Below are 27,763 nucleotides of genomic sequence, written 5' to 3'. Positions count from 1 at the left end.
AGAATGTTCCTTTAAAATTTGAAGTGTATTCTTGACATTGCTCTACTCAAATTCTGCCATCAGTACTTGATTTCACTCAGAGTACTTATCTCCACACCTTCCCAATTACCTGATGGTTTCATTTCTACAATTTTCCTTCTCACTTACTTTATTCCAGTCCCACTAGTATCTTTGCTCTTCCTCAAGCACGCTAGGCAGGCCTGAACTTCAGGGTCTTTGTACTTGTACCTTCCCCAGATAATCAGGTGGCTCAACCTCTCTCATCTTCTTCAGCTCTTTGCTAATGTCACGTCAGTGAAATCATCACTGATCAAATTGCAATCCCCCATGTACTCACTCACCACTTTCCCTCCTGTATTTTTCCTCATAGCACTATCACCTTCTAAAATTCTATATAACTCATTTATGTATTTTGTGAATTTTCTTCTACTAGAATGTAAGCTCCATGAAGTCAGATATGCTTTCTGCTTTGTTACTGATATGCCTTAGTACTTACAGTGTGGGTCCACCTTTGCACTTCCTGTGCCTGGGAGGATAAATTTAGTGCAATGAAGGAAGTAGGAAGTGTAGTGCCCAGTTTTGTATTATACTCCACTCAACTATATTTACAGTTAGAAAAAATATCTTGCTTTGATATCCATCTTACATACTCTGTGTCTGTCTCTTTCAATTTCTTCCAAACTCAAGACAGAAAAGAGAGGTGTGTGTGTGTGTGTGTGTGTGTGTGTGTATGTGTGAATGTGTGTGTGCATGTTACTTTTATTCTACATCTTAAGAATAAATGACTTATGTCAAAACATATTCCAAAGGGGTATTAGTGAACATTTCATTAGAGCCAACTAGTATTTCACATATCTTTACCTCTAACCACCAGAAGATTTCCTTATTACATTAATAAATGTTCCATATGAATAACAAGGGCTGAAATGAGAAGTTAAGGATAATGTGGATTGTATGTACAAAGTGTAAGGACCCAAGGAGTCCTTTGTCTTTTGGAACAGAACCCAAAAGTTGATTCCATGAGTTCTACCTAATGATTCGGAGTTTCTTATTGCCTGATACTAACTAAATATTAACTGAGTTCTGTTGCTAAAATACTGTTCCGTTTGCCTAAAGTGAACTTAATTGTAAGATGTTTTCAGATACATGAAAGGAAAGTCTTACTTGCTAATAAACTGTACACGTGTCGTAGTATTTGGCCTGAGACATAGTTCTCTAAGCAGTAGCAAAGTTGTGACAGAGAACACTAATCATATTTTACCACCACCTATTGGTAGCTACTTCATAATAGTCAAGAATAATCTAATTATTGTATAAAGACATTGGCTCTGGCCAGTTTACAACATTCAACACTTGGTAATACACTGAATAGATACAATTCAGAAACATTTTAAAAGCTAAAATATATCTTTCTATAAGGTGGCTATTTTCAGTTTTAAATAAATTGAAGTGCTTTTGTTGTTGTTGTCTTTCTCAGGCTTATAAAGGTCCAGAGACCTACAAATCCTACACTTAATCTTTTGCACTTTAGTGCCAGGGTTTCTCAAGTCCAACCTCAGAACCTATGTACAATTCTAACTAGCTAGTTTTCCCAGACTTCAGTACGTTAAAAACAGATTTATTTTCAAAATAATAGTGTTAATAGACCCAGGCAAACTGAATGAAGTAAGCATATAGCTAATGGTGTGACAGTATTGAGGGGAACAAGCAGAAAAATCTACCTTAAAAAAGATATGATAAATTAGCATGAGGTCAGAGGTTAATTGTTAATTAAACCTCAAATATCACAGGACCATCTGTTGATATAAATATGGAATCTAATTTAGGAACTAGTCACAGTATCCTGAGTTCAGTAAGGCAAAAAAAAAATGTTTGGGGCAACTATTATAAACAAAATATTTAATGCTAGGAATCAGGGATAAGTTATTCAATACAGTCGCCACCTTTGAGAAAATTCTTATCATTTATGACATAAATACTGAGAGTTAAATAATGTTTAGTATACTTTGGTTAAGCATACACTTCTGAAAATAAACCAGAGCCAGTAATCACAAGATTAAGGGTCTAGTTCTAATTATCTCACTTTTAACTACCTGAACTGGGGTGTGTCATTGGACCTATATTCTCAACCATAAAATATAATAGGAATAAATAACACTTGAAATATATATTCTATATAGTTGATATAGAATCAAATGAAGCAATAAGACGTTTAGAAAATTCTATTCAAATAAAAAGTATTGCTTAAGGAATTAATTTAAGTTGTAGCTAAGATGTTGGGATTTGGAGTAGAAAAAATTAGGAATGAAATCTGTCACTTATTAGCTACATAATTTTGGGCAAGTCACTAAACCTGTTTATGTCCCAGTGACTCCATGTACGATATTCAAATAAAATGGCATCTAACTCAGGGCTGCCGTGATGATTAAATGAAATAGCCCACATCTGGAATGCAGCTTAGTGCATAGCATGTACTTAATAAATACTTACTATTAATGTTAATATTTAGAAAGATGAAAAATACATAATACAATTCAGAAAAAAATCTGTAAAGTGTTGTTTTTCAAAGAGCATACCCTTCAGGTATCAGTAGGATTCATTCTTATGGATGACTGGACAACGTAGGACACATGATATGCTACCATATCAGCAAACAGGTAAAAAATTTCTCCCTAACTACCTGAAGATTCATTTTTTTCGTTGTCTTACCTACAAAATTTGTCATCTACAATATTGCATGGCAACTTTAGCACTGCTTGTTCTCTCTCTCATCCAGTTTACGTCTTACTAAATAGCAAAATAAATCTCCAGTAAATGTTTGAAAATGTATCAGAATGTTCGATCTTTGTTAATTAATCAATTGATCATGGAGGATCAAGGACAGGCTTGGGGCTGGGGCATAAGAAAATGATGAAAAAATCAGTCATCAACACTTGGAGCTAAAAAGGACAAATTCAGTGGAATCCATGATTCATAAAAAACAATATCTAATATGCATTATTCTAAACCCATAAATATATTGTCAAGATTATCCTCTTAATATATTTCTGCAGTTGATATTTTCATTAAAAAATGAGTGAGAATGGAGTACACAATGGTGACATTTCTGGAATGACAGAATGAGGAGCTCTGTGGACCCTATTCCACTAAGAAAACTCTAACTACTAAAAAAAATTAGTTGTAAAAATTAAAGTTTCTGTAAATTGTTCTAAAAGTATACAGTATCTGGAGAAACACTGCTTTAAGAAAATCTATTAAATCTCAGTCAGAAGGACAAGTCTGTGGCATTTGAGCAATAAGCTGTTTCCTTGCAACCCCCAGCCAGCACTGCATCATGGGAGCTCTACTTCTTGGAGGTGCAGCCAGGATCCTAGGACTCCTTCTCCCCCAGAGATCCAGCCTAAGATTATGGTGTCTGCCCTAGAGGTACTGGCCAACTCCAGATCCATGTTGCAGAAGCCCAGCATCTGAGAAGTCTGACATTTCTTTCTGTCCACAATGGAATGAAATTAGAAATCAATAACACAAAGAAAATTTCAAAATTCACAAATATGTGAAAATTAAACAAGGGACTCCTAAATATCCAGTGGGTAAAATAGAAAATACAAAGAAAATTAGAAAACATTTCTAAACAAATGAGGGAAAAAAAAAAGACAACCACACTAAAACTTAAGCAATGGCAGTTCTTAGAGAAAATTTTAGAGTTATAAACATCTGTATCTAAAAAGGGAAAAGTTCTCAAATCAATAACTTTTCATCTTAAGACAGTGAAAAAAGAGAGCAAAATAAAACTAAAGCAAGCAGAGGACAAGAAATCATAAAAACTAGAGTGGCAGTTAATGAAATAAAAGTAGGAAAATGACAGAAAAAAATCAATGGAATCAAAAGTTGGTATTTTGAAAAGATCAAAATTGACAAGCCTCTAGTCAGATTGATTAAGAAAAAAGAGAGAAGACTCAAATTACTAATAACAGTAATGGAAGAGGGGGCATCACTACTGACTTTAGAGCAATAAAACAGATTATAAGGGAATGTTATGAAAAATTTTACCAGCATATTAAATAACTTAGATGAAATGAACAAACTCCTAGAAATACACAATTACCAAAACTGATTCAAGATGATAAAGGAAATCTGAATAGACCTAAAAACAAGTAAAAAGATTGGATTAGTAATTTAAGAAAAAAAAAAAAGGCCACTTCCCATAAAGAAAAGACCAGGTCCAACTGACTTTATTAGTAAATTCTACCAATCATCTAAAGAAGTCACACAATCTTCACAATCTCTTCCAAAATATAACAGAGGAAACACTTTCTAATTATATAAAGTTTATATTACCCTGATACCAAAACCAAACAGAGGTACCCGAAGAAAAGAATGCCACAGATCAGTGTAGGTGGTGAAAACAGAAGTAAAAACTGTTAACAAAATACTAGCAATTCAAATTCAGCAATACATAAAAATGATTATACACAATGGCCAAATAGGATTTATCACAGGTATACAAAGTTGTTTCAACATAAGAAAACCAACTAATGTAATACACAGATAAAATAAAGAAAAAATTATCGTATCAGAAGAATCAGAGAAAGTATGACAAAATCCAATACCTTTTTGTGATAAAAACACTTAATAAACTAGGGATATATGGGAACTTCCTCAACCTGATAAAGGACAACTACAGAAAACTACCAACTAGCATCAATGTTGAAAGACTAAAAGCTTTCCCCGTACAATCAGTAATAAGACAGATTTCTACTCAAAACTTTTATATAACAAAGTACTGAAAGTACTAGCTAGAATAATTAGGAGAGAAAAAGAAATAAAAGTCATCCATAAAGGAAGAAGCACAACTATCTCCATTTGCAGATGACTGGATCTTTTAAATAGATAATCCTATAACTAAAACAACTATTAGACTAATAAATGAGTTCAGTAAGGATGTAGGATACAAGATCAATTAAAAAAATCTGCAGTATTTCTATACACCAATGATAAACAATCAACAATGAAATTAAGGGAAAAATTCTACTTAATAAAATTAAAAATAAAATAAAATACTTAGGAATAAATTTAACAAGACAAGTAGAAAAGCTGTCACCTGAGAACATCAAAACATTGTTGGCAGTGACCGACATGCGGAGTCAGAGATTGAGTGGGGTGTTGGAAGATAAATAGAGCAAAAGGAATATTTCTTGTTAAAGGGTTGCCACAGCAGCCTGGTATAGGCTTGGGGCAATCCCAAGTGGGGCAAAGGAAGGCATTCAAACAGCTGGAAGGGGATGTCAGAGCCCAACGGAAATTAGCAGTGCTTCTGTGAGAGGGTCAGTGTGGGAGTGGTGGCCCGGTGTGGTTGCAAAACCCAAAGAGGGTTATTAGAGCATTTGCATGGCCTGTTGTGGGGGACTGTGTTGTAGGGTTATGGTGCTGTAAACACAAGAAGGACACAGTGGGACATCAGTCTACAGTGGGATGTCAACATAAGTGGAATGAAGAAGGCAACAGTTCAGTGAATGGTGGTAGCTGCAGGTCTTGTTAAGTGATGGTGTGAAGTGTTGAAGCTTGAACTCAGGAAGGAGGGTGTTTGCATGGCCCTGTACAGGATTTCAGAATCCAAGCAGGATGAGAATTGTTGGAAGGAGAGGAATGGCAGGCAGGTGATGTCAGAACGTGAAAGGGTGAGGGGAGCATCAGAATGAGGGTCAGAAACAGAAGACTGGTTACATTCAGTAAGTAATGTACTGAAGGTAATAAGAGCCAGGCTTCCCATTTTCAGTTATTAGTGTGAACTAATGGATATATATATATTTTTTTATAATCTATAAAATTTATAATACATAATATTACATATAACATGTATATATGTATATGTATATATACACATATAGTAAATATAAAATTAACATAGATGCAAATGAGTATGGTGCATATATCACACATACTTGTGTGTGCATACATATATATATATATATATACACACATTCGTGTATATATATTTTTTGAACATATACATACATGCAGTCTTATATACATACATATATTGCCTTGCTCTGTCCATTGAGTGGGGCCTGGAAGCAGAGATACCCAATAACAACTCATAGAATATTCTGTGCACCCAGTACTTACTTTATAAATGCTATTTCCCACTTAAAGGAACCAAAGCTTTTTAGAGAAATGGTTAAATCCAGTACTGGTATAAGAAAAGTATAAAATGAGTCTGGAACATCTTGCTGTGCTAGAAAATAGCTAAGTGCTCAAAGAATGATGTGGATATGTTAAAAGAACACAAGAACCTGCTTAAATGGGCTCATCAAGACTAACTCCGGAATAATTTGAGCACCAAAATAAATAATTACAGTAATGATTATACTCCTTGAATAAAACAGAAATCTATGAGTTCATATTTATATCAATAAATAAATTAATAAATACATGCGGGGAAAAGAAAGCTTTTGTATATAGCAGAATGCCAACTCATAAATGTAGAAGACATCATGGTATTATAAAATCATAATTTGCCAACAACTGTAAAAATAATTCAGCTAAAGAACATAAATGTTTTTTTAAAATAATGGGTGAAAATGAATGAGGAAAGAACATTTATATAATCTTAAGGTAAGTCATCAACATACTTTAAGGCGGATGCAACTTTGATCAAGTTTTCAAGAGTAACATTACCAGTAATGGGACACATGTAAACTATTTTTTTTATAGGATTCAGTGAGATGGATGAAGCATCTCTTCTTGGTGATATTCTTACCAAAAAAATTCATAACTTAAACCTATTCATGAGAAGCATCAATGAACCCAAACTGAGGGAAGCTGTACAAAATAAGTGTACTGCAATCTTCAAAAGCATCAAGGAAGGATTGTTTCAGATTAAGGAGAGTAAAGAGGCATGGCAACTAAAGGTCACCTGTGATCCTGGATTGGGTCACTTTGCTATAAAGGACATTATCAGGGCAACTGGCAAAAGTTGAATGGAGTCAGAGGGTTAGATTGTAGTAAGGTATCAAAGTTACTTCCTAATTTTAACGGTTCTGTTGTGGTTATATATAAGGGACTATGCTTTTCATAGAAATTAGAAATTGTGTTTGGTGGTCATAAGACATCATGCTGATAACTTAGTCTCAAATGTTTTTGTACCATTCTTACATTTTTTTCTGTAAGTGTATATTATTTTAAAAGAAAACTTAACGTAAAATAAATATACACATATTTATGACAATGGGAAAACACATATGTGTATTATGTATGTAGTTTATGTGTGAATATGTAAACATATGCATACACACATTTGTGCTTTATATAATTATATATGACCATGATATGATGGAAAAATATCGAAACATACCAGTTAAAATGATTTATATGATGAGGAAGTGCTGGAGAGCTAACTGGGGGAAAGGAGACACAGAATGGAAAGTAAAGCAAAAATAGAAAATATAAAAGAAAGCTGCCATAAAAAGAACTAATATAATGTATGGATATGATTGCATTTATGAATATATACATATTAATTGTAAAATAAAACTAAACAAGGGAAAAGGAAGCATAAACATCTGGGGCATTTCCACTTGCTGTTTTTAGCACACCTCTGAATTTTTCTTTTTGATTCACAAAGGCGACTTATATTCAAAATCACCCAGCACATGCTGGTTAAGTTAGGAGAATTGTAGTGGCAATCAAATTTTGCTGCTCTGTCTAACCATTAGTTTATCAAAATCAAAACTGAACTACTTTTATTTGGGGATAGGTTGTAGGGAATAAGTCTGTTGCAAAGCCTACTTTTATTATTAAATAATTCTGCCTCTATCTCTGAAAGATGCTTCTTAATCTGGAATTTTTATTTTAACTTTTTTTCTTTTGCGTGAGTGAGGCAGGTGTGTAAGTGGAGAAGACTGCAGAAATGAAGACTTTTTCTTTCCTTTTTAAAACTGTTATGGGATTTTGTGAATCCATGTGAAATATAAAGTATTCAAAACTAGAACAGGAGATATTGAATTCTTCAGTTTTCTTAAGTAACTATTCTAATACAAATACTTTTTTTTTAACCTAAAATAAATTGTTTTCTTAGCTGCAAATCAACCAATTCCTGGTAGTTAAGCATAGAATCACCATAGGCACTTCTCAACATCAGTTGGATCTCCTGTTGTTTCTCCTAGAAAACTGACACCTATTAGCTGTTTATTGAGTATATCTCAGGAACACTGTTTTTGTTCCTTTCTATTTATCAGTATCTCAGGAAAATAACAGCATTTACATACTTAAGCCTTAATCAACAATAGCTGTTAATATGTGAAGAAATAAACAGCTTCAAGGCATGCAATAAACTGAGGTTTATTTAAGAAACAGCACAGAGGATCATTTATTGCCAAGTTACTAAAGGTAATACTGATCACTGCTATTAAAATACCAGTAGCTTTCAAATAGTTACCTAAGCAAGTATTCCATGTTCAAGCCCAGATTTCAAATTAGTCCATTTTTATTTAACTCTTAGGAAGAGCAGAATGGTTTACTTCTGGTTAATTAAAAAGAAAAACCAAAAATAAGAAACAAAAAAACCCTCTTTTTATCAAGAAGGTTTAGAAATTGCAGACTTTTCTTTGGATCATACAAGAGTCTTCTGGCATGAAGTAAATGAAACTCATTTTCTACTAAAGTTATAAACTATCTTCACCATTTCTATAAAATACGATTAAAAGAGACCAAGGAGTACCAACTGACTGTTACCTAGAAAACTAGAAAGTCCTCCATGGCTTTAAGAAAAGACATGATAGAAATAAGAGTAAAGATTAGAAATATAGCTGTAAATAGGGAAAAAAAGATCAATTTGAAATGTCTCTTGCCCAGCTCTGCAAAATATGGCTTTATTACTGCACTCAATGGCTTTATGGTTGTCCATAAAATTCCATTAAAGATAAAGATCTCATATTCTACTTTATTGCTTTGGTGACCATATTCCTCTAAGCCAGGGTTTCTCAGTTTTGGCAGCCATAAAATCTTGGGCTGGTTAATTCTGCATTACTCTGCCACTCACATCTTTGTTTAGAAAAGCATAGCAGTAAACCAATCATAAAGGCATAAAATTATTGGAACCAGAAAAAAAATCTCTGGAGGAAATGCTAAAATGAATCTTTATGAAATTTGTCCTTCCATTTCTAAATATATTCAAGCAGGTTTTTTTTAAATTATGTTTTAATGTTTTTGGAATTTCTAGGGGATGTATATTGCATTTCATTACTTCAGTATCTTTTCTTTCAGAAAACTCTTTATCCATTTATTCCCCTTTACCTCATCTTGAGGCTCCATTACCCCAAGTCCTCATTTCAGATTTGATCAAGAATAAGATGAAAAAAGAAAAAGAATGTTATTTTATCATCTCTATGCCCTAATTATAGACTGCCTGAAAATAAAGTCTACACAGAGTTAAGCAATACAAAGAGGGGCAAAACTGCCAGAGACTGATGACACTTGTCTGAAACCTTGGTTCTAAGAGTCTTTCTTGAAATCAGATCCACCTGACATTCCACAGACTTTCACTGATTACATAGTATACATTCCAAGCACTGTTCTAGTTACTGAGGATACAACAGTGAATAAAACAGAGTCTGTCACTGTGGACCTAATATAATATTTGGCACAGTAGACATAATAAATAAGTAAGAGTGCACGCAGAGTGAAAGCAAATGGGGTAAAGTGGATATGAAGCACAGTGAGACGGTTATTGTTATTTTCTGTAAGGTGCTCAAGTAAGACCATTTTGCTAAGGGAGAATCAAGCGGAAACATACAGGAAGGGAAGAATGTGAATGTCTGGGAAAAGAGAACTTCAGACAGTGGAAACAGTAAGTGAATGGGCCCTGAGGCAGGAGTCAGCCAGTGTGCAAGGAGGTCAATGAGACCGGAACAGAATTGCTGAGAGGATGAGAACTAGGAAATCAGGTCAGGTAGGTGTCACAGGGACATCATCTTCTATCCTGGGTCATTTGGGAATCCATTGGATGATGTTCACAAAGAAGTGAAGCTATTTTAGGTAATTTTTCAAACAATTACTCTGTTATGTGAGTAATAGCCCAGAGAGGGGTGAGATTAAAGTCCAGTAGAAATCAATTGCAATAATCTAGGCATAAGTTGATGGTGGCTAGTATCAGGAAGAAAGCGGTAAGAGTGAAAACAAACAGAACTCTGGAGATATTTTGGGATTGACTGGAAATAAGAGAGGGCTATGGAGAAAGAGAAAAGTCAGAGATGACTTGAAGGGTTTTGGCTTGAGATTTTGGACAACTGTGGTTGCAATTTACTGAGAAGGAAAAATGAAAGAGGACCAGTTGTTTTCTTGGAATTAGGGGAAGAACCAGGTGTTGAGTAGAGAATACATTAATTTTGAGATGCTGTGATAACAGTATGATATGCCTCTCAAATCTCCCTTCAAAGAAAAAAGAAATTATTCCCCTATATGTTGGAAATGTTGCCTACTGAGAAGCTTCAGTTGTTGGTACTATTCAGAGAATACCTTTTCTTCTTCTTCTTTTATTTAATTGAAGTATAGTTGATTTACAATGTTGTGTTAATTTCTGCGGTACAGCAAAGTGATTCAGATATATAGATACACACACATACATATATATACACACACATTCTTTTTTATATTCTTTTCCAACAATGCCTTTTCTGAAGAGAGCTTCCTTGTCCAAGGTCAGATTGCTTTCTGAGGCAACCTGTATTTGACTAATGCAAGTATATAAAAGGCCTACTTTTATATAAAGGCCAATATCAGCTCTAGGCTTTCCAGGGGGGTCAGTGGAAGTCTTTATTGGGACTGCATTGAAGCTCAACTTCTCCCTAAACCTAATTCTGCTTTCTTCCTCTCCTTTCCACAGGAGTTAATTCCAAACCAATAAACATCCTACAACTGAATCTTTATCTCAAAGTCTGCTTCTCTGGAAACTCAACCTAAGAGAGATTCTTATTTAATATCTAATATATATATATATTTAATATCTTATTTAATATCTAATATATATATATCTTATAGTTGGACATGGGTCTAGAGTTTTAGTGAGCTAAGCTGGAGATATGAATTAGAATTTATGAGCATATAACAATTTAAGCCCGTTAGAACAGATGAGATAAACTTAGGTGTGACTATAAACAGGAAAAGAGGTTAGAAGTTTGAGCCCTGAGGCATGTTAACTTTTAAGAGTCAGGGTAATGAAGAGGAACCATCAGAATAGACTGGGATACAGCAGCCAGGGAAGGTGGGGAAAAATCCCAGGAGACTGGTGTACTGGACGTCAAATAAATAAGTTTTTAAATAAGAAAGGAATTATTAACTCTATCACATCTTATTGATGGATAGAGTAAGATGAGGAATTGATTTGACAGTGGAATGAGCATTGAGACCACAAAAAGAGCCATATCAATGGATTGGTGTTATTAAAATTCTGATTATAATGGGGTCAAGAAAGAATAGAGAGAAAATGATGATGACTTTCTCCAGGCAAGTATGGATACCATATTTGAGAAGTTTCTGCAGGGAAGGGAAACACAGAAATGGGTAAGTGGCTAGAGTGGTTTATCAAGGACATTTTTTGTTGTTGCTTTGTCTTTAATTGGGAGTTACTGTATCAGATTTTCATGTTAGTGAAAATGATCAGATAGAGTAAGAGACTCTTACATGCAGCAAGGTAAAAGGATGATTCTTGAGCAATATCCTTGAGCAATGGACATGATCTAGTGGAGTGCTTTCAGGTCAGCACAAAGGACACACACTTAAAAGGTGCTGTGTTTTTATTTTGCACTGGGCCTTGCAAACTGTAGCCAGTTCTACTCAAAGGATGGTCTATGGAGCAGTGTCATTCTGCGAAGTGCTTACTGGGGATCATGATGATACAAAAAAGGTAGAATAAATTTCTCCAGAGTAAAATTTAGAGTAGTTTAGAAAAATTTTAAGTGATTTGCCCAGGTGATTTACTATCTGTTGAATCTAATTAAAAAAAAAAAAAAGGCTGTATTCTTTGCTACTTGTATTTTTTTCATTTTTTAAATAATTTATTTAAATGCATCTTTCATTACAGAGGCTTTAGAAGCATTGATATAGGATGCAAGTGAAGGAAACGGTTTAGATAGGAAGAAGGAGTGTTCATTTTTAATTACAGGATTAAAAACAAAACATATGAATACAGGTGCAAAGAGGTTGGTAGATGGGGTGATGAAAGGCTGTAAAAGTCTTCATCCAAGTGTTTGATGAAAATACGGAGCAGGAGAGGTGCCAAAATAAAGCTGTTCTCCTTGCCCGTGAATCTTTGCCTCCAGGCTGAATACAAACCACAGATCATCACCTGCGTCCACCTGTCCCACCATCCACAGCACCTCTGCTTAATGAAGCTCAGTGATATCAGAAAAGACTATTTCATCTTATTAATTTATTTTAGGTACTTAATTACTTTCAAAAGAACTTGAGAATATGACTTTATTTCTTGCACCATAACAAGTTTTATAAGATACCAGTCCTCTTTGAGCAGAAAATAAGATAATTTTTACCCGTTTCCTATGTATCCTACTTCCTGTTAGAGTGTAGGTCAGAGAAAGAAGTAAAGTCTAACTCCACTGAAAATATAAATTTAAGTCATAACCTAATCTCTTCTGGAGCAAAATCTCACATTTTTTTTTATCAGGTTTATTTCTTCCTTAAGCAAGGAAGGATCAAAGAAAAAATGATTTAGAAAATAGCTATTTAAATATATCAGACCTAGGATTCTCCTTCTGACACTTCTCTGGCTTCATGCCTATGAGCATATTGTTGTCTATGGAAGATTTATACGAGGCTAAGTTATGCCTTGGGAAGAGGAAGATACATATGTGAATAGAGAATACATAAAAAACGCATTTTCCTCACTTTTGGCAGCTTTGAATGCCTAGAGATGAAAAATCATCCCTAGATAATAGACATACCTTAGTGTCAAGGACATCAAACTTTTTTTTGAAACTTAAACATATCAGAACATCTGCTTTAAAAGAGAAAAATTTACACTAGAAATCAGATTTAATTTTTGCAAACAGTGGTTGCTTGGCATTGAGACATCTCTCTCTCTCTCTAAAATATATATTAACTATTTCCTATCTATTTATGTATGCTATCCTCCATATAAACTATAAATTATACTTTGGAATCAGGTAACCAATATCAGTGTTCAAAGTATTTCAACTTCTATGACATTATTCTTTTGAGATAATGTTAATGATGAAAGACCCATCTGAAATCTAGTACAAGGAAAGATGAAAAAAATGTATTTTCTACTATACGAAATAAAAATATAGGGGAAAATGAATGAGCTTTTTATTCCTCACACTTAGGAAAATCAGGGCAACCTACTAAATAGAATAAGTCATATATTATGAAATTGAATGGGAAATAGCCATCTTTCAGTACAATCTCCAGTGTTAATCTATATAGTAACACATCAATGTTCAAAGAAAAGCTTCTTAGATGACAGAAGAGCAAATCTCCAGAAAGTGTATCCAAAGTGATCCCCATAATATAAATGACACTGCAAAATCTACAGCACAGAGCTTATGATTCATGCACATTCGGCTGCAAAACATTCATGAATCATAAACTCCTGCATCATCTTCAAGGGAAAAATATATCCTATTTTACAAGACATATTCATCAATAAATAAAAGGAAAAAAAGAAGAAAAAAACTCTCAAAACTTCTAGAACGTTTCAAAGATATCAGAAAAACAAATTAGCACCTGTTACAGGACCTGTTAATGCAGAGGGATGGCTTGCATTTCATTCATACTGTTCTGGAAATGGATCAATTCTGTAGTGAGATCAAGGCAGCACGAATTTTCCTTCAGGATGAAAAATACTAATTCTTTGAAGCATATAGTTTAAATTCTACAGCTTTTTGAAACTTTTTTTTTTTCTTTTTTTGCGGTACATGGGCCTCTCACTGTTGTGGCCTCTTCCGTTGCAGAGTACAGGCGCAGGCTCATGGGCCTAGCCGCTCCGCGGCATGTGGGATCCTCCCGGACCCAGGCACGAACCCGCGTCCCCTGCATCGGCAGGCGGACTCTCAACCACTGCACCACCAGGGAAGCCCCTGAAACTATTTTTAAAATGAGAAAAATGGCTAAAGATGAAAAGAAAATGCATGTTGCAAGCTGACCAAAGCACCATCTTGCACTTATACCCAAGTAGTTTCATTAGTAAAATGCATGTTTTTTTTTCTCAGATGATCAGAGGTGGCAACATCTTACTTTTTGGTCTGCTTCACACCACTTTCTACTGTTTTCCTACTATTTGTGTCTGAGCTGTTTTACCTGCTTTGCAGTCTTCAGGAAGGAGAAGCCAGGAAAAGTGGTTCAAGCTGCCAGAGCCAGTCAGCTCACTGATAAGTGGAACCAGAAGGTTAAAGCAGTGGTTAAATTAAGTTTTCCCAGTGTCAATGGACATTACATGTATAATATTTTCCTTCACTTTTGTAAAGAATCAAGAAGCAAAGAGAAGAAAATAAAATCAAGGCTGATCAAGCACACCTTAGAAAGAAAAGAATGATTAGTCTTGTGGGTAGATCTACTCTGCTATTAAAGGGATTGTTTGTAAGTCTGAGCACAACTGAAAGAAATAAATGAACTTCAATCGCTAGGAAAGGCAGAATAGAATAATGAATAATAGTATATAGCCTCTATATCAGAAGAGATGGAATCCCCACTCGGCAACAGGGTTCTGTTTGACATTAGAAAAGTTACTGCTTTGTTGGGAGTATGAAAGATGAGGAAGCTTTCAAGTGCTTGGTGTAGTTCCTGCCTGATAGTAGCACTAAGTTAAAAGTAGATGTTGATGCTATTATTATTAATATTGATGTCTTAGCCATCTATCTCTTGGGCTTTCTAAGTTTCACTTCGTTCTCAAACACAAGTGATCATTCCTTCTCAATGGAGGAACTAGTAAAATCATAAAGTAGGTGAATATATTCTTTGGATTGTATCTGTTACCAAAGCTGTTGCCCCAGAATCATACCCCTGCCCCTCCCTTGAATGGAAACCAATTGCTCTTATCTAAGTTTCAGGAGGAAGCTGCAAAGAGCAAAATAAGAACTGCTTAGAATCAGCCAGGCCCCAAATGGTAGAAGACTTGACTTTCAGTAGACTTTGAGTCTCATTATATCCTCATTGTAATATATTAGCATGGTAAATGACATACCCATCAGCACCATGACAGTAGACAATTGCCATGACAATGACTGCAAGAGCCCATACAAGGACTTAAAAGGAGTATTGCATCAGCTCCAGGTCCAAACCACAACCCTGTTCTTGGATAAGTCATGAATATTCCTCCCACTCTTTCCATTTCCCTACCTTTTACCTCGACCCTCCAATATATATGGTGTCTCTGCTCAAATTGGCTTGAGAAATTGATTTGCAAACTAAGTTCCCCCTGCTCCATTCTTTGGCCATTGAATAAAGCTTGTGCTGTTCCAGTCTCAGCTTTGTTTTGTTTATTGGCTATGCCAATCTGATCAGAAAAAGAACCTCCCTGGCGAGACAAGGGGTCTCAGCTGGGCTAGGACCCCCAGTACCTGTGCAGGTGACAAGTTTGGTAACATATCCATTCCTCCACATTTGATATTTCACTTTTCTATCCATTATTCCAAGTGCTCAGTACCTTCTTGCTCACTTTTACAATCTTAAATCTTAAATCTTAGTATGAGTTAACTGAAAAACAAAAATGGCAATGTTCATTCTTCTTGGAGAATAGCAATAAAAATACTATTAGTTAAGAACTTTTTCTTTTTTCATTTTAGGTACTGAGTTACCTAATTCACATGCTATCTCATTTAATCTTTGCTTCCCTACCCAAAAGACAACAACCTCCCCCCGTTTCCCAAGCTCTTAAAATTCTGTTTTTTGATTATACCAAAGGATAAGTTAGTCCTTGTTATTTTATTTAATAAATATGTATTGACCTAATATAGGTACTTATATATATATATATGAACTATACCTTAATAACTAATGTTGCTTCTGTTTTCAACTAGCTAATATGAGACCCAGAGCAGATAACAGAGAATTTTGACACAGTTTAAATAAATGATCCTTTATTTCAATTTAATATATTAAACTAACACTAAGTCTTAGGGGTACAAAATATTTTTTCCTTTTTTTTTCTTTTTTATATTTTATTTAAACATAATGGACTTTTTGTTAATTTGTTTGCTTGTTTTGTTTTTGAATGATACTCAACTGTGTATTACCAGGGTCAGAAACCTTTTTTTTTCCCTTAAGTCATTAAAATGCTTTTAGGCCACCTGTGGTCTCTTCATATTATTCTTTATTTTTTTTGTTTTCTTGTTTCACTTTTATTTGTTTATATTTTATTAACAAACTTTTAAGAATATAAAAACCATTCTGGGGCTTCCCTAGTGGCGCAGTGGTTGAGAGTCCGCCTGCCAATGCAGGGGACAGGGGTTCGTGACCCGGTCCGGGAAGATCCCACATGCCGTGGAGCGGCTGAGCCCGTGAGCCATGGCCGCTGAGCCTGCGCGTCTGGAGCCTGTGCTCCGCAACAGGAGAGGCCACAACAGTGAGAGGCCTGCGTACCGCAAAAAAACCCAAAAAAACAAAAAACATTCTCAGTTTACCAGGCATACAAACAGGCCACTTTGCCCAGAGGCTATAGTCTGTCAATCTGTGCTCTACTATATCTGTTCTTTATTTTTGAAAAAATCAAACATTGTCATCACTTCAAGTCACTTATTTTTCTACCACTGCTCATTTTCAGAAATATGTCCATGTGTCAATAAAATAGAGAATTGGTAGCAAAAAAAAAGAGGGCAAGGAGAAAAACATTTTAAATCAAGGAACAATTGCCAACACTTATTTTCCTCTAATCCCAATCCTTCACCCTTACAGGAACACGATGTGTGCAAAGAGGGTCTTATCTTTACTCCATTTCCATATATATGTTTGTTATCCATTTTGCAAAGTGTAATTGAACTTTCCTTTGGTATGACCTTACCAGCAACAGGTGAATGGATCATTTGATTCAAACTTGTTCATAACTAAGATTTGTTCTCTATAGTCAGTCATAAGCTTACTGCTGATAAATGGATATTTTGATTATTTGTAGAAGTATGAAAGAAACTAGGTTTTCCATCTTGCATAAGCCATGTTAGAAGCAATGTCAAGCCCTTGAAAATAATACACTTTATCATTTTGCTCAACTAGTAATGCAGGAGAGTATCACAACTAGGAACCTAGGAATGGAATGAGGCAGGTCCAGAGTTGATTGCTTTAAATGCCAAATGCTACAGATTTGCACCTCCATGATAGCTCCTAAATATTTTTTTTCCCTGTTCTTTCATTGTAGGTGCAAAAGTTAAGACTTGCATAATCCTTATACTCAGATCAAATAAGGAATCTCAACTTTTGGGTAACAAATTAACTGGTTTTATTTCTTCCAGGATGCTATCAGGCTATTGCATTGATCACCTCCATTTTTGGTGTGTAGCTGACTTCATCAATAATGTCTCAATTAAATCTATAACTCTTACTTAGCAAAACTGTCTCATTTTTATTTGTATGATGCATTCCTCTTTATTTTAAAACAAATTATGTTTCTGGGGACTTGGAGTGAGGAGAATGTGATCTTCTCACTCATTAATTTTTCTTCCTTTCAATATCACTCTGATGAGGGAATAGAAAGGTTAGAGAAGGAAATAAAAGAATCGCCTGTATTGGATTGCACCAAATTATTGTGGACTGGTGCCAACAGACTCCACTGTTAAGGGACACGGCCCCAAGCAGCCATCTTAGGAATTGGTCATACCTTGAGAAATTCTTCCGTATCTTCTACAGAACGCACAGTTGGTGGCTTCTTGGTGTACATGGCTTTTTTCTCCACATGCTGCAGCCCCCTTAGTTTTTATTTATACTTAAAAGCCTCAACTCTGACATCTGCGGACCTAGGCAGGATCCATCTCACCTACAACACTGGAAAAAGTCTTCAAGGGAGCAGTTCATGCCCTCTTGCTGACTGCCCACTCCATCGTGACATCTCCTTCCAATGCCCTTTCCCTTGTAAATGCACTGGCTCAAGTCTAATCAGCCATTCAATTAGAGAACTGGATGTCAATCTCCCTTTCTTTCTTATGGATTTTCTTCTCTTAGTCTAAGACTAAGAGAAACACTGAGTTACTAAACACTGGAGCACCAAAAAATTTACCCTCATCTATTTCTATGGTGAAGTTTTCCAAGACTGTTGGGGTATCTCCTACCTACCCTTGGAGAGTATTCTACCAAGAACCAAGAATTCTTTGAAGTAGAATCTAGGAATTTAATTTTTTTTTCCTCAAATGTGCTTTATCCAGGTTATAATCTAAATTCTATTCTATATCCTCTATGTTAGAAAGGATAATAACAGTCAATTACTTTTTCCTTTAACTACTTCTTCCTGAGACCATTATATTAAATCATACCTTCTCTCAACCTTTAGTATTTTTTACCCTCATATAACACCATAAAATTAACCTTCAGAAAACACAGAACTAATGTAATATAAAACATATCCACCCCCTAAAACATGGGAAAAGAATAAAATTTAATAGTTTTTCTATAGCCTAACCCACAATATTGTGATATAGTAGATAGAGCTAAAACAGAAAAAACTACTCTGGCTCACAAATCTTGCTGTTTCTGAGGTGCAGTTTCCTCATTTGCCAGATAATGAAGATAATAATATCTAATAATATTGGCCTATTGATTAGGGTCAATGATGGCTATAGGGGAGCAAAATTTGTCACTCCAGATTGTGTCTCATTGGCATGAGTATTAATTTAGGTTGATTACTTTTAAGACCCAAAAAACTCAGGAAGAGCCTTTGACCTTCCCTCTGCCTAAAAGAATGTAGATAGAGGACCTGTTCCAGGATGGAAGCTACCCCCATCAATAACTACAGTATGAACTAGGTGTGTAGACAGGGACGAACATAGCAAAGTCTGTTAAAATTCGTCTCTGTGTCCCATTGTCTCTGACTCATCCAGCTAACATTTATTTACCAAATATTTGCTCTTCCATATCCATGTGTATAGCCTTCCTCCTCTCTGAAGTCTCAAACCACTATCCCCAACATTTTCTTTTGTCATGAGTTGAAGATGGTATTTAAGATGAGGGTTTCAGCTATTTTGGTGAGTTACTCAGTTTTCCTGGGTCTCTTCCATGTATAAGTGTTATTAAATTTTTTTTTTTGATTCTCTCCCATTAATCTGTCTCATGTCAATTTAATTCTCAGACCAGCCAGAAGGAACTGGAATGGTAAAAGGAAATTTCTTCCTCTCCAACATGACCAAATGACGTGATGCATTATACATATGTTGAAGAGATATAACTTTTTTAGCAGGTTAAGGTAACTGACTTTCAATACTGTTATCACAAGTTATAAGCAAAAACTTAAAAATAAAAGCAAATAAATTATTGAGAAATATTATGGTAGAAAACAAGGACAATTAATAAGTTGAATTAAGAGAACTTATAAAACATTCTGATTTGTCAAATTCTACTGAATCAACCAAAATTTTTTATTTATTTTCTCTTTGCGGTACGCGGGCCTCTCACTGTTGTGGCCTCTCCCGTTGTGGAGCACAGGCTCCGGACGCACAGGCTCAGTGGCCATGGCTCACAGGCCTAGCCGCTCCACGGCATGTGGGATCCTCTCAGACCAGGGCACGAACCCATGTCCCCTGCATCGGCAGGCGGACTCTCAACCACTGTGCCACCAGGGAGGCCCCAACCAAAATTCTTTAAATGTATGTTTTAGTTTGTTATTTAAAACAATAGACGTGCACAGGATTTGGTATTTGGACAATAAACTTTTAACCTTCCATCTTTAAGAATGGACTATATGAAATATGCACAGATCAACTATTTCTAAAAAGACTATTTATCAGTAAGCTGATTTTAAGGAGCATATATATTTTCTCTTTGTCCAGAAAGTGAAATAGGCAATATTCTGCAGTTGGGGTAGGGGTGAGGGTGATTAATAGATGGAGACTTCTGAATGTTGAACAATGGTTATCAGCCAAACCATAAAGTGGCCTCAGTGTGGAAAGAGTACCTGTCCCCTAACAGCTTGAGTAGGATAAAGAACAGAAAATGGAGAACTCGCAGGGATACTTCAAGTACATAGGCACAGTGGGTAAGCACATAAATGTTTAACCATAATTCTTAGGATTTTGTCCTATCTTTACAGCTTCTTAGCACAATGAGCTTGAAAAAAGAGCCGTTTACTTTTTGTGGCTCAGTTTCTGCATTTGTAAAGTTATGATGATAATAACAATAGATCCAATGGCTTTGGGTTTTTATAAGAATTAAATGGGAAAACATGCGTGTTAAAGTATACATATTTGTTTATATATTTTAGTATTCAAAATAAATATTTTGAAAATATTGGCAGTCCCTTCATAGGGAAAATAAGACATCCCTGACTCACTGAATTTTACCATGAACTTGTGGAATTATTTGCCTATGTGAAGATTATACATTCTTGACCTATTAACTCAGAAGTATAGCCAAAATTTCTTTGGCTATGGGGAGAAAATATATAGATAGATATTACATGCATCACTCCAGGGTAATAGCAAATAACTAGGTTTTGTTTTTTATTCTGTTGTGTTGTGTTCTGTTTTCCACAGCAAGCATTGCCCTCAATCAAGAGATCAGTAAAATTCTAGACAGAGGCTGTTTCATCAGTCTGAGTTGTACCTTGTAACAGTCACTGCCAACTAGTGATGGGCATAGAATGTGAAATTTGGCAACAAAATCCTAGCTATTTTAACTGATTCACAATTTAGTACTTAAAAACAAACACCCAAACAAACACCCAAAAAATAAATAGCAGTGACATCAAGAGAGAGGAAGGTAGTGAGGAAACTGTTATTGGATGCTGTAAGGATGGGAAATCATGTTAGGCAGCAGTTAGCAAAACTGCTGTTTGCAGTAACTTGGAAAGCAAAAGCTGTACGAAAGGCAGTCATGGGTCTTGACATCAGACTTAACCATGTAATTAGTGTCTGCCTCTAGTGGAAGGATTACACATGATTAACCCACTAGCAGCCTTGTGACTTGGTTTGGTGGATGAAATGTGGGCAGAAGGGTCCTATGTCACTTCTGGGAGAAACATTATGAGAGGGCATATGGTTTACTGTGCCTCTTTTTTCACTCTGTCAAAAGAACAACATTGCCACAGATAAAGGCTGAAGTTGAGTGAAAATGATGAACAGAGCTGGAACTGATTCATGATGGACATAACAGGAAATAAACTTTTCAGTTATAAATTGTTGAAATTTTGAGTGTGAGTGTGTGTGCATAATATAAACCTAGCTGTCCTTACCGAGACGATAAGGAAACAACTTAAATAGTGCCTGCCCCATTAAGTTACACTTAAGTGTTATTATATAACTATTATTATCATATGAGTATGAGAATGATGGTGATGGTATAAGAAGATTCTGTATGTAAGAAAGAAGGATTATTCTAATGGTAATAGGGCTGAGTCAAACACTCAAAGAGAATGTGAGCCATAAATTATAAGGGTAACTTGGATGGAAACAATGCTCTTGTAAAGATAAATAAAAAGCTGAGACTTATTGTATTTGGGTATAATACATAGTCCTATTTGGTAGCACTGGCTCATCTTTAGAGTGATGAAAGTAGATCAAAATTTCAAGGGACAAAGATGCAGGAAGCTGTTGGAGTCAACACATTTTAGTGATTTAAATCTTGGAGGAAATTGGCTCCATATAGAGGGGTATTATGGTAAAAGTTTAACAACTGGCTCTGGACTGGAGGGTACTGATTTGTTGCATTTGCTAATTTCTGTGGCATAAATACACCCACCATGGCCAATTGCAAGCTATCAACGTGACATAACTCAACACGAAGCTGGGGAGAAATGCACACAACTTGCTGTCACGATCTCAGAGCCCGCTCTGGCTCCAGCACACCAGTCTTACAGGCTTCACTGGCAGATCAGAATTACAAAGGAGGAACATGCTTAAGAGCAAGATCTGACCAAATCTGGAAGGAAAAACCCCACCTAATACTAACCCTGATCAGCATAAGTTCGAAAATTAAGAGTTCTGGGTAACATTTTCCTCCACTAAATGCCATCAATACAGCAGCCAGGCAAAACAGCCTTAACAGGCTGAGGAAAATCACAGCCTCCCAAACAACTTTTAGATAGAATGAAAGGAAAATACCTACAAAGGGAAAGGAAGTGGGGGGTGAACAAGGATTATTCTCTGAAAAGAAACCACTTTGATCTCAGTCAAAACAGATTATTTTGAAGTCAGTCCGCTGTTATCTTCGAAAATATATTTCCCCACAAATCTTGTCTTTCTAAATTGAGCTATGAGTCAGCAGTGGGTAGTGCCGTGTGTGAAAAAGAGAGGATGTAGCCAGAAGTACCTCTAATGCATTCTGTTATTACAAGTCTTTGGAAGAGTAATTTGATGGAAGCTTTTCAACTTTTAGGTCACTAGTTTAAATTCAGTCTCAGTTGATCACGAGCAAAAGTGTATGGTTGGTGGCCTGTGAAAAATGCCTTGATGGTGTCACCCTAGTTCTTTCTAATAGAGACTGCCACTTTGTAATTGGCACCCTTTATTTTGCTTCTACCAGAAGCACAAAGGGTGAATAGAAATGTCATTTCAAGTATTTTCTCAGATTTTGTACTAGAGATATTTGAGATATGAAAAAGGCCAACTCCTTTTCATCTTTAACCCACAGGTAGAATTATTCTCCTATAATATGGTACCTAGATATTTCTGGGATTTATTGAAACAACCTGAGCCAGCTTACAGGTAAAAATATATCTTACTCATAGAAAGTTAAATTATACAAAGGCACATTTTTAAGAAATATTTAAACGTAAAACATGTACAATTTCTTGGCCTGAACTTACAAATCTAAGATTTATTTTTCTTTTCTTCTTGTTTAAACAAAATAAATCCCCATATATGTAAAGAAGGATTTTCATTATTCTATAAAGGTACTTGTCTTCATATTTGGTTTTCCATATTTTTTATCATTTTCATGACTTAACTAAATGTTTTCTTCCTCCTAAAGAAACTATACGTTTTTTTTTCTTCTATTTTGACCATTAAAATCCCCCAAATTTCCTTATTACTAATATGTCTACTTTCGTATAATTTTGTTTCCCATCTTTTAATAGTAAATGAACAACAAAAGCAAATTCTCTCTAGTTGCCTGGAAAAAAGCAACAAAATAAATACGAGAGCAGAGGCAAAGAGAAGTATCTGGTAATGTCAACCAAATTTTTGGCAGCCTCAGATAATGAGTGGGATATAATGGAATGAACCTTGTTTTGGAAATAATGATAATTCAATCAGCTGAGTTAGGCCTCATTTAATTTCTGTAAGGTTCACTTTCCACATCTAGATAATGAGGTTGATATGTTTCATTATTTTTTACATTCTTTCTAGTACAAACATTCTATGGAATCTTCATTTTTATATCATCAGGGTTTGAGTGAGAGGGTGTCTGTATTCAGATGACATTGAGCAAGATGCCTCGTGTTGCCTCATTTGATGGTAAAGATCGATGCTGGGATTTTCTTAAATCATCACATTTAAAATCTCTCTTAACCTTCAAGGCCAGCTTCCTGAATTCTCATGTCAACACCTCCTGTCATTTCCATATAACACCAGGAGATGATAAATCCTCCGTCCTCTGAACATCCATAGGTAAAATAATACGTCATGTTCTGGTCCTCATGATTTTTATGGTAAGTGACAGTTATTATCAACACCATATGTAGCCTAACTTGAAGCTGTAGATTCAGTTGAAAATGCAGCATTTTCTGGCCAAATGTGCTTTAGTTAGAAACGTATAAATTGAGAAAATCAAGCTACGATTCTGCAAGTAACTCATATGCCCATGAATCTGGAGCTGCAAATGGAAATATCACCTAAAGCTATCCCATTCATAGAAACAAATAAACTGAGGCACAGCAACTACAAGATTCGCCCATGGGCACAGAATAAAATTGTCTGCCTCAGCAATAGAATGCCTACCATCAGCCGGTGAATCTAAAGTCATTTTCTATACAGAACACTGCAGCAAAAATAAATCCTGCTGGGGCAAAGGAATCCAAGACAGAAAATAATAGTCAGCTGCAGACTCTTTGGATGCAAAGTACAAAATATTCAAGTGCATGTTTCCAATCCCTTCATTATCTCTTGTAACGATTGCAGCTAATCCCTGCCAGCTAGCGTTAGCTCTTCAACAGTGGCAATCAATAGAATAGATTAGCTGTGAAAACCCACCATCCATATTATCCCTGCTTTCCTTTCCAGATGGAATTTTCATTCACTAGAGTGTAATCAGACATGTGAGGTTTTCTCCTCCACCATGCACAGATATAAACCCATTAGCCTTCAAGGTTGTCGCTAGAATTTTTTTTTTTTGTCGCTAGTATTTTATACATATATAAGGAGCATACCTGTAGATTTAATAAAACAGCGCCGACCCTCATGGCCTCACTCATTTCAAGGCTATACATCAGCTGTGGGAAGCGAGGAGGGCTTTGATTATTTGGAGGAAGCACTTCAATGTACACAGTGCAGATGGAGTGCCTGCAGAGAAAGAGAAGCAAACAAGAGGGGTAAAAATCTACATCACATTTAATGACAGACTGAATTTGATATTCTGTTATTGGGTTTACAGGAGAGGAAATTCTGAATTTTTATAGGAAATAATAAAATAATTCAAAATGAAAGGATGGAAAAATAAAGCTACCACCAAAAGATGATGTTTTTATGAAATTATCTTAGTAAAAGGAAAAAAAATGCCTCAGGTACATGTTTTTCCTACTTAGATTAATAGTGTGAATTAAAAAGGAACAGCTGTACAAATAAAGCTAATAAATTAACTTGACTTCTGACTTTATTTTGTAATGCTTCTCTAATAGCAAAAAAAATTCTATAAATATCTAGTAATAAGAGTTGGTCTTGGGGCTCTATTCCTATTAAACCAGCAGAGAGAGTATTGATCAAAATAACACAAAAAACAAAATATGGGCTGTGTTTTATTAATTTTGTTGCTGACATCAATGGCTTAATGAAATGCATATCAAGAGTCAGGATCATAAAGTAATCATTGTGAAAATAGTTGCAAACAAAACCAAATCTGTTTTTAAGTCTTCTTTAAAGAGTTTAATAGAAACTAGATTTAATTGAAGCCTTAGATTGATGGGCATTGTTTTTGAGGGATAAAAATATATTCTATTATTATAAGGACAAAAACATTAGCATTGACATAATCACCTTTTTTGATATGTCTAAACTCTGAAATTTCTTTACACAGCAAAAGCTGAAGATGTTCAAGGTTGGTACAGAAGAAACACTGGCAAAAATATATCAAATGAGACCTGCGAATTTACAAAGTTAGTCTTCTATCTTGAAGAACATACCACCACTGCCTGAGTTGTATGCTTTAAACTTATTTTAACAAAATCATGCCTTTTTATTCAAAACACATTTCTTACAATTTCTATTTGGGGGCTAGAATTTTCTTAAAGTAGCCCAAAGCTCTTTGCATTAAGTGCATCAATTAAAAGACATGGTCACCAAAAACATTTTTCTGAGATTATTCTATAATAGTTTACTTTGAAAAGCCCTTAAGAGAAATACAGATCATAGGCACTGAAAACGATTTTTTAGCTTATCACCTTATATCACCTTATATTATGCCGAAGTCCAAATTGTTTCTGAACATATTCTCAGTAGAATAGATACCTATAGAATATTAAGCACCTCTAAAAAGCTGCAGTGACTTTAAAAAAATCTCATACTTAAATTCATCACAATATTGTTCCAAAGTAATCTCATTTTAAATTAAAATCTCTTAGACTTCATAATCAGTAAAAGTATCTGCATTCTTTCTTGCTCTGGTTTTATCTCATTATTAAAATTTGCCAATAAAATTAACCAAAATATAATTGCTTTTCTTTTCAATTTTGTTTTACAACTCGTGCTTTAAGGATAAAATGTTAAAGTAGATTAAAATGGATGATGAAATGCTGCTTATAAACTTAGCGGTATTAAGTTTAGCTTATAGGTACTATAATGGCTAGATGAAAAAGAAAAATATCAGCAAGTTATAAATTTAGTGTGCAAAGAGTCCCACTCTCATATTGTAGGAATACATTAATTGTCAATATGAGGTGGGCCTATTATCCTCACAGGTGGTGATCTGGTTCCAACAGCCATCCCAAGATATACACTATTGCTGATATTACCCTTCGTAATCCTGACTTTTTTTAGTGTCTGTTATTTATCAAGTGATTTAAATATTTTATAAATCTCTTCCTTTTTGCTGCCAGCACATTCTCTATGCATAAGTCTTATAACGTTTACCCTATACCACATTGGTAATAACCCTAGCTGAGTGACATTGAGCACTGGATTCATAACCACACATTCCTGGGTTAGAATTTTTATGCTATCACATGTGATCATAGGCAACTGACTTCTTTCAGTTTCACTATTTCCATCTGATAATTAAGAATAATAACATTAAGATTAGCATAAGGATTAAATAAGATTATACGTATGGTGTGTATGTGTGTGTGCACATGTGTGTATGTATATATAAGTATATACACACAAAGAAAAACACATTTATCAGTTATTATTGTTAACTGTTCAAAATAAGGCTTCTTATTCTATTCTGTGGAATGAACTAAATAAGCTTATATTTACCTTATTAACATCCCTTAAAATATTTTAGACATTTTAATCACATCTTTTCACTTTTCTTGGCTAAAAACCTACAGGCACAGTATCCCCTCTTGCCTCCCCAGAGTGGAGTGTGGTAGTGTTAGGGTTCGAACATATTGGATCAGAATCTTTTGATGTGGGACCACAAATCTACATTTTCCATGGATATACAAGGTTTTTCTCACACACACTTGATTCAGAAGACCATTGTCCCAGAAGTTCATGGGAAATACAGCATGTAGACTCACCTGCTTTTTAAGTTAGGAGCCCAGGGGATTCCTCTACAAACCGACCTAAAACTCTCCTTAATAAGCTTGGAGGCAAGAGATTCCCTCACTGATTAACATTTTCTTTTTGACATAGAACACACCTGTACCCCAAATTCAAAGTTTCTTTTCAAAAAGTTAGAGCGTTCCTGCTTTTGATATTTAGAACTTCAGCTTACTGATGTGGAGTACTTTATAAAATCTTTACCAGAATATGGGTCTCTTTCTGCTCTTAAAACTATAATTTGTACTAAACTTATTGTACTTTGTATATTTCCTTATTTTTCCCCCTTTGAATATTTTTCCCATTTTAGAAGGCTAAACTGTTTATATCCACAGCACTACAATAAGGACCTCTAACTCAGATGAAGCTTGTGTCTTTGCCACAGAGAAGAAAAATTTTAAATGCAAAACAAAAAGACTATCCCCAAGGCAGAAGACAGTGAACAACTATGGTCCAACATGACCGTCTCCTTCATCTGCCCTTACTCCTTTGCTTCCTTTGCTCCTTTCCACAGTAATTCAAATGCTAGAATTGCTAATCATGTCCCCCACCCCCACAAACACACACTCCTGGATCTTAGAGTTATTTGGGGAAGATCATAACTCAAGGTCTTGCATTTTTCATCTTTAACATCCTGACACTTCCTTACAATGTGTTTAAATAAGCACTAACCTTCGTGATAGCTA

The 27,763-nt window shown here is 35.2% G+C and overlaps 1 protein-coding gene across 7 annotated transcripts in view; it reads right to left on the bottom strand.

Moving 5' to 3' along the window:
• The window catches only part of PCDH15 (protocadherin related 15), a gene marked incomplete at both ends in the record, with an annotated part of 696,762 nt that overhangs the window by 245,482 nt on the left and 423,517 nt on the right, over positions 1–27,763 (bottom strand). For all 7 annotated transcript variants that reach the window (XM_082673500.1, XM_082673497.1, XM_082673498.1 and 4 more), the window contains one exon: positions 24,530–24,662. In XM_082673500.1, coding sequence (XP_082529626.1) covers positions 24,530–24,662 — 133 coding nt within the window. The remainder of the gene's footprint in view (positions 1–24,529; positions 24,663–27,763) is intronic.

Source organism: Grampus griseus (genome assembly GCF_964374135.1).
Source record: "Grampus griseus genome assembly, chromosome: 16".
In the NCBI taxonomy this organism is placed as follows: Eukaryota; Metazoa; Chordata; class Mammalia; order Artiodactyla; family Delphinidae; genus Grampus; species Grampus griseus.
Note: the sequence above shows the minus strand (reverse complement) of the source record. Positions and strands in the feature narration are given on the sequence as shown.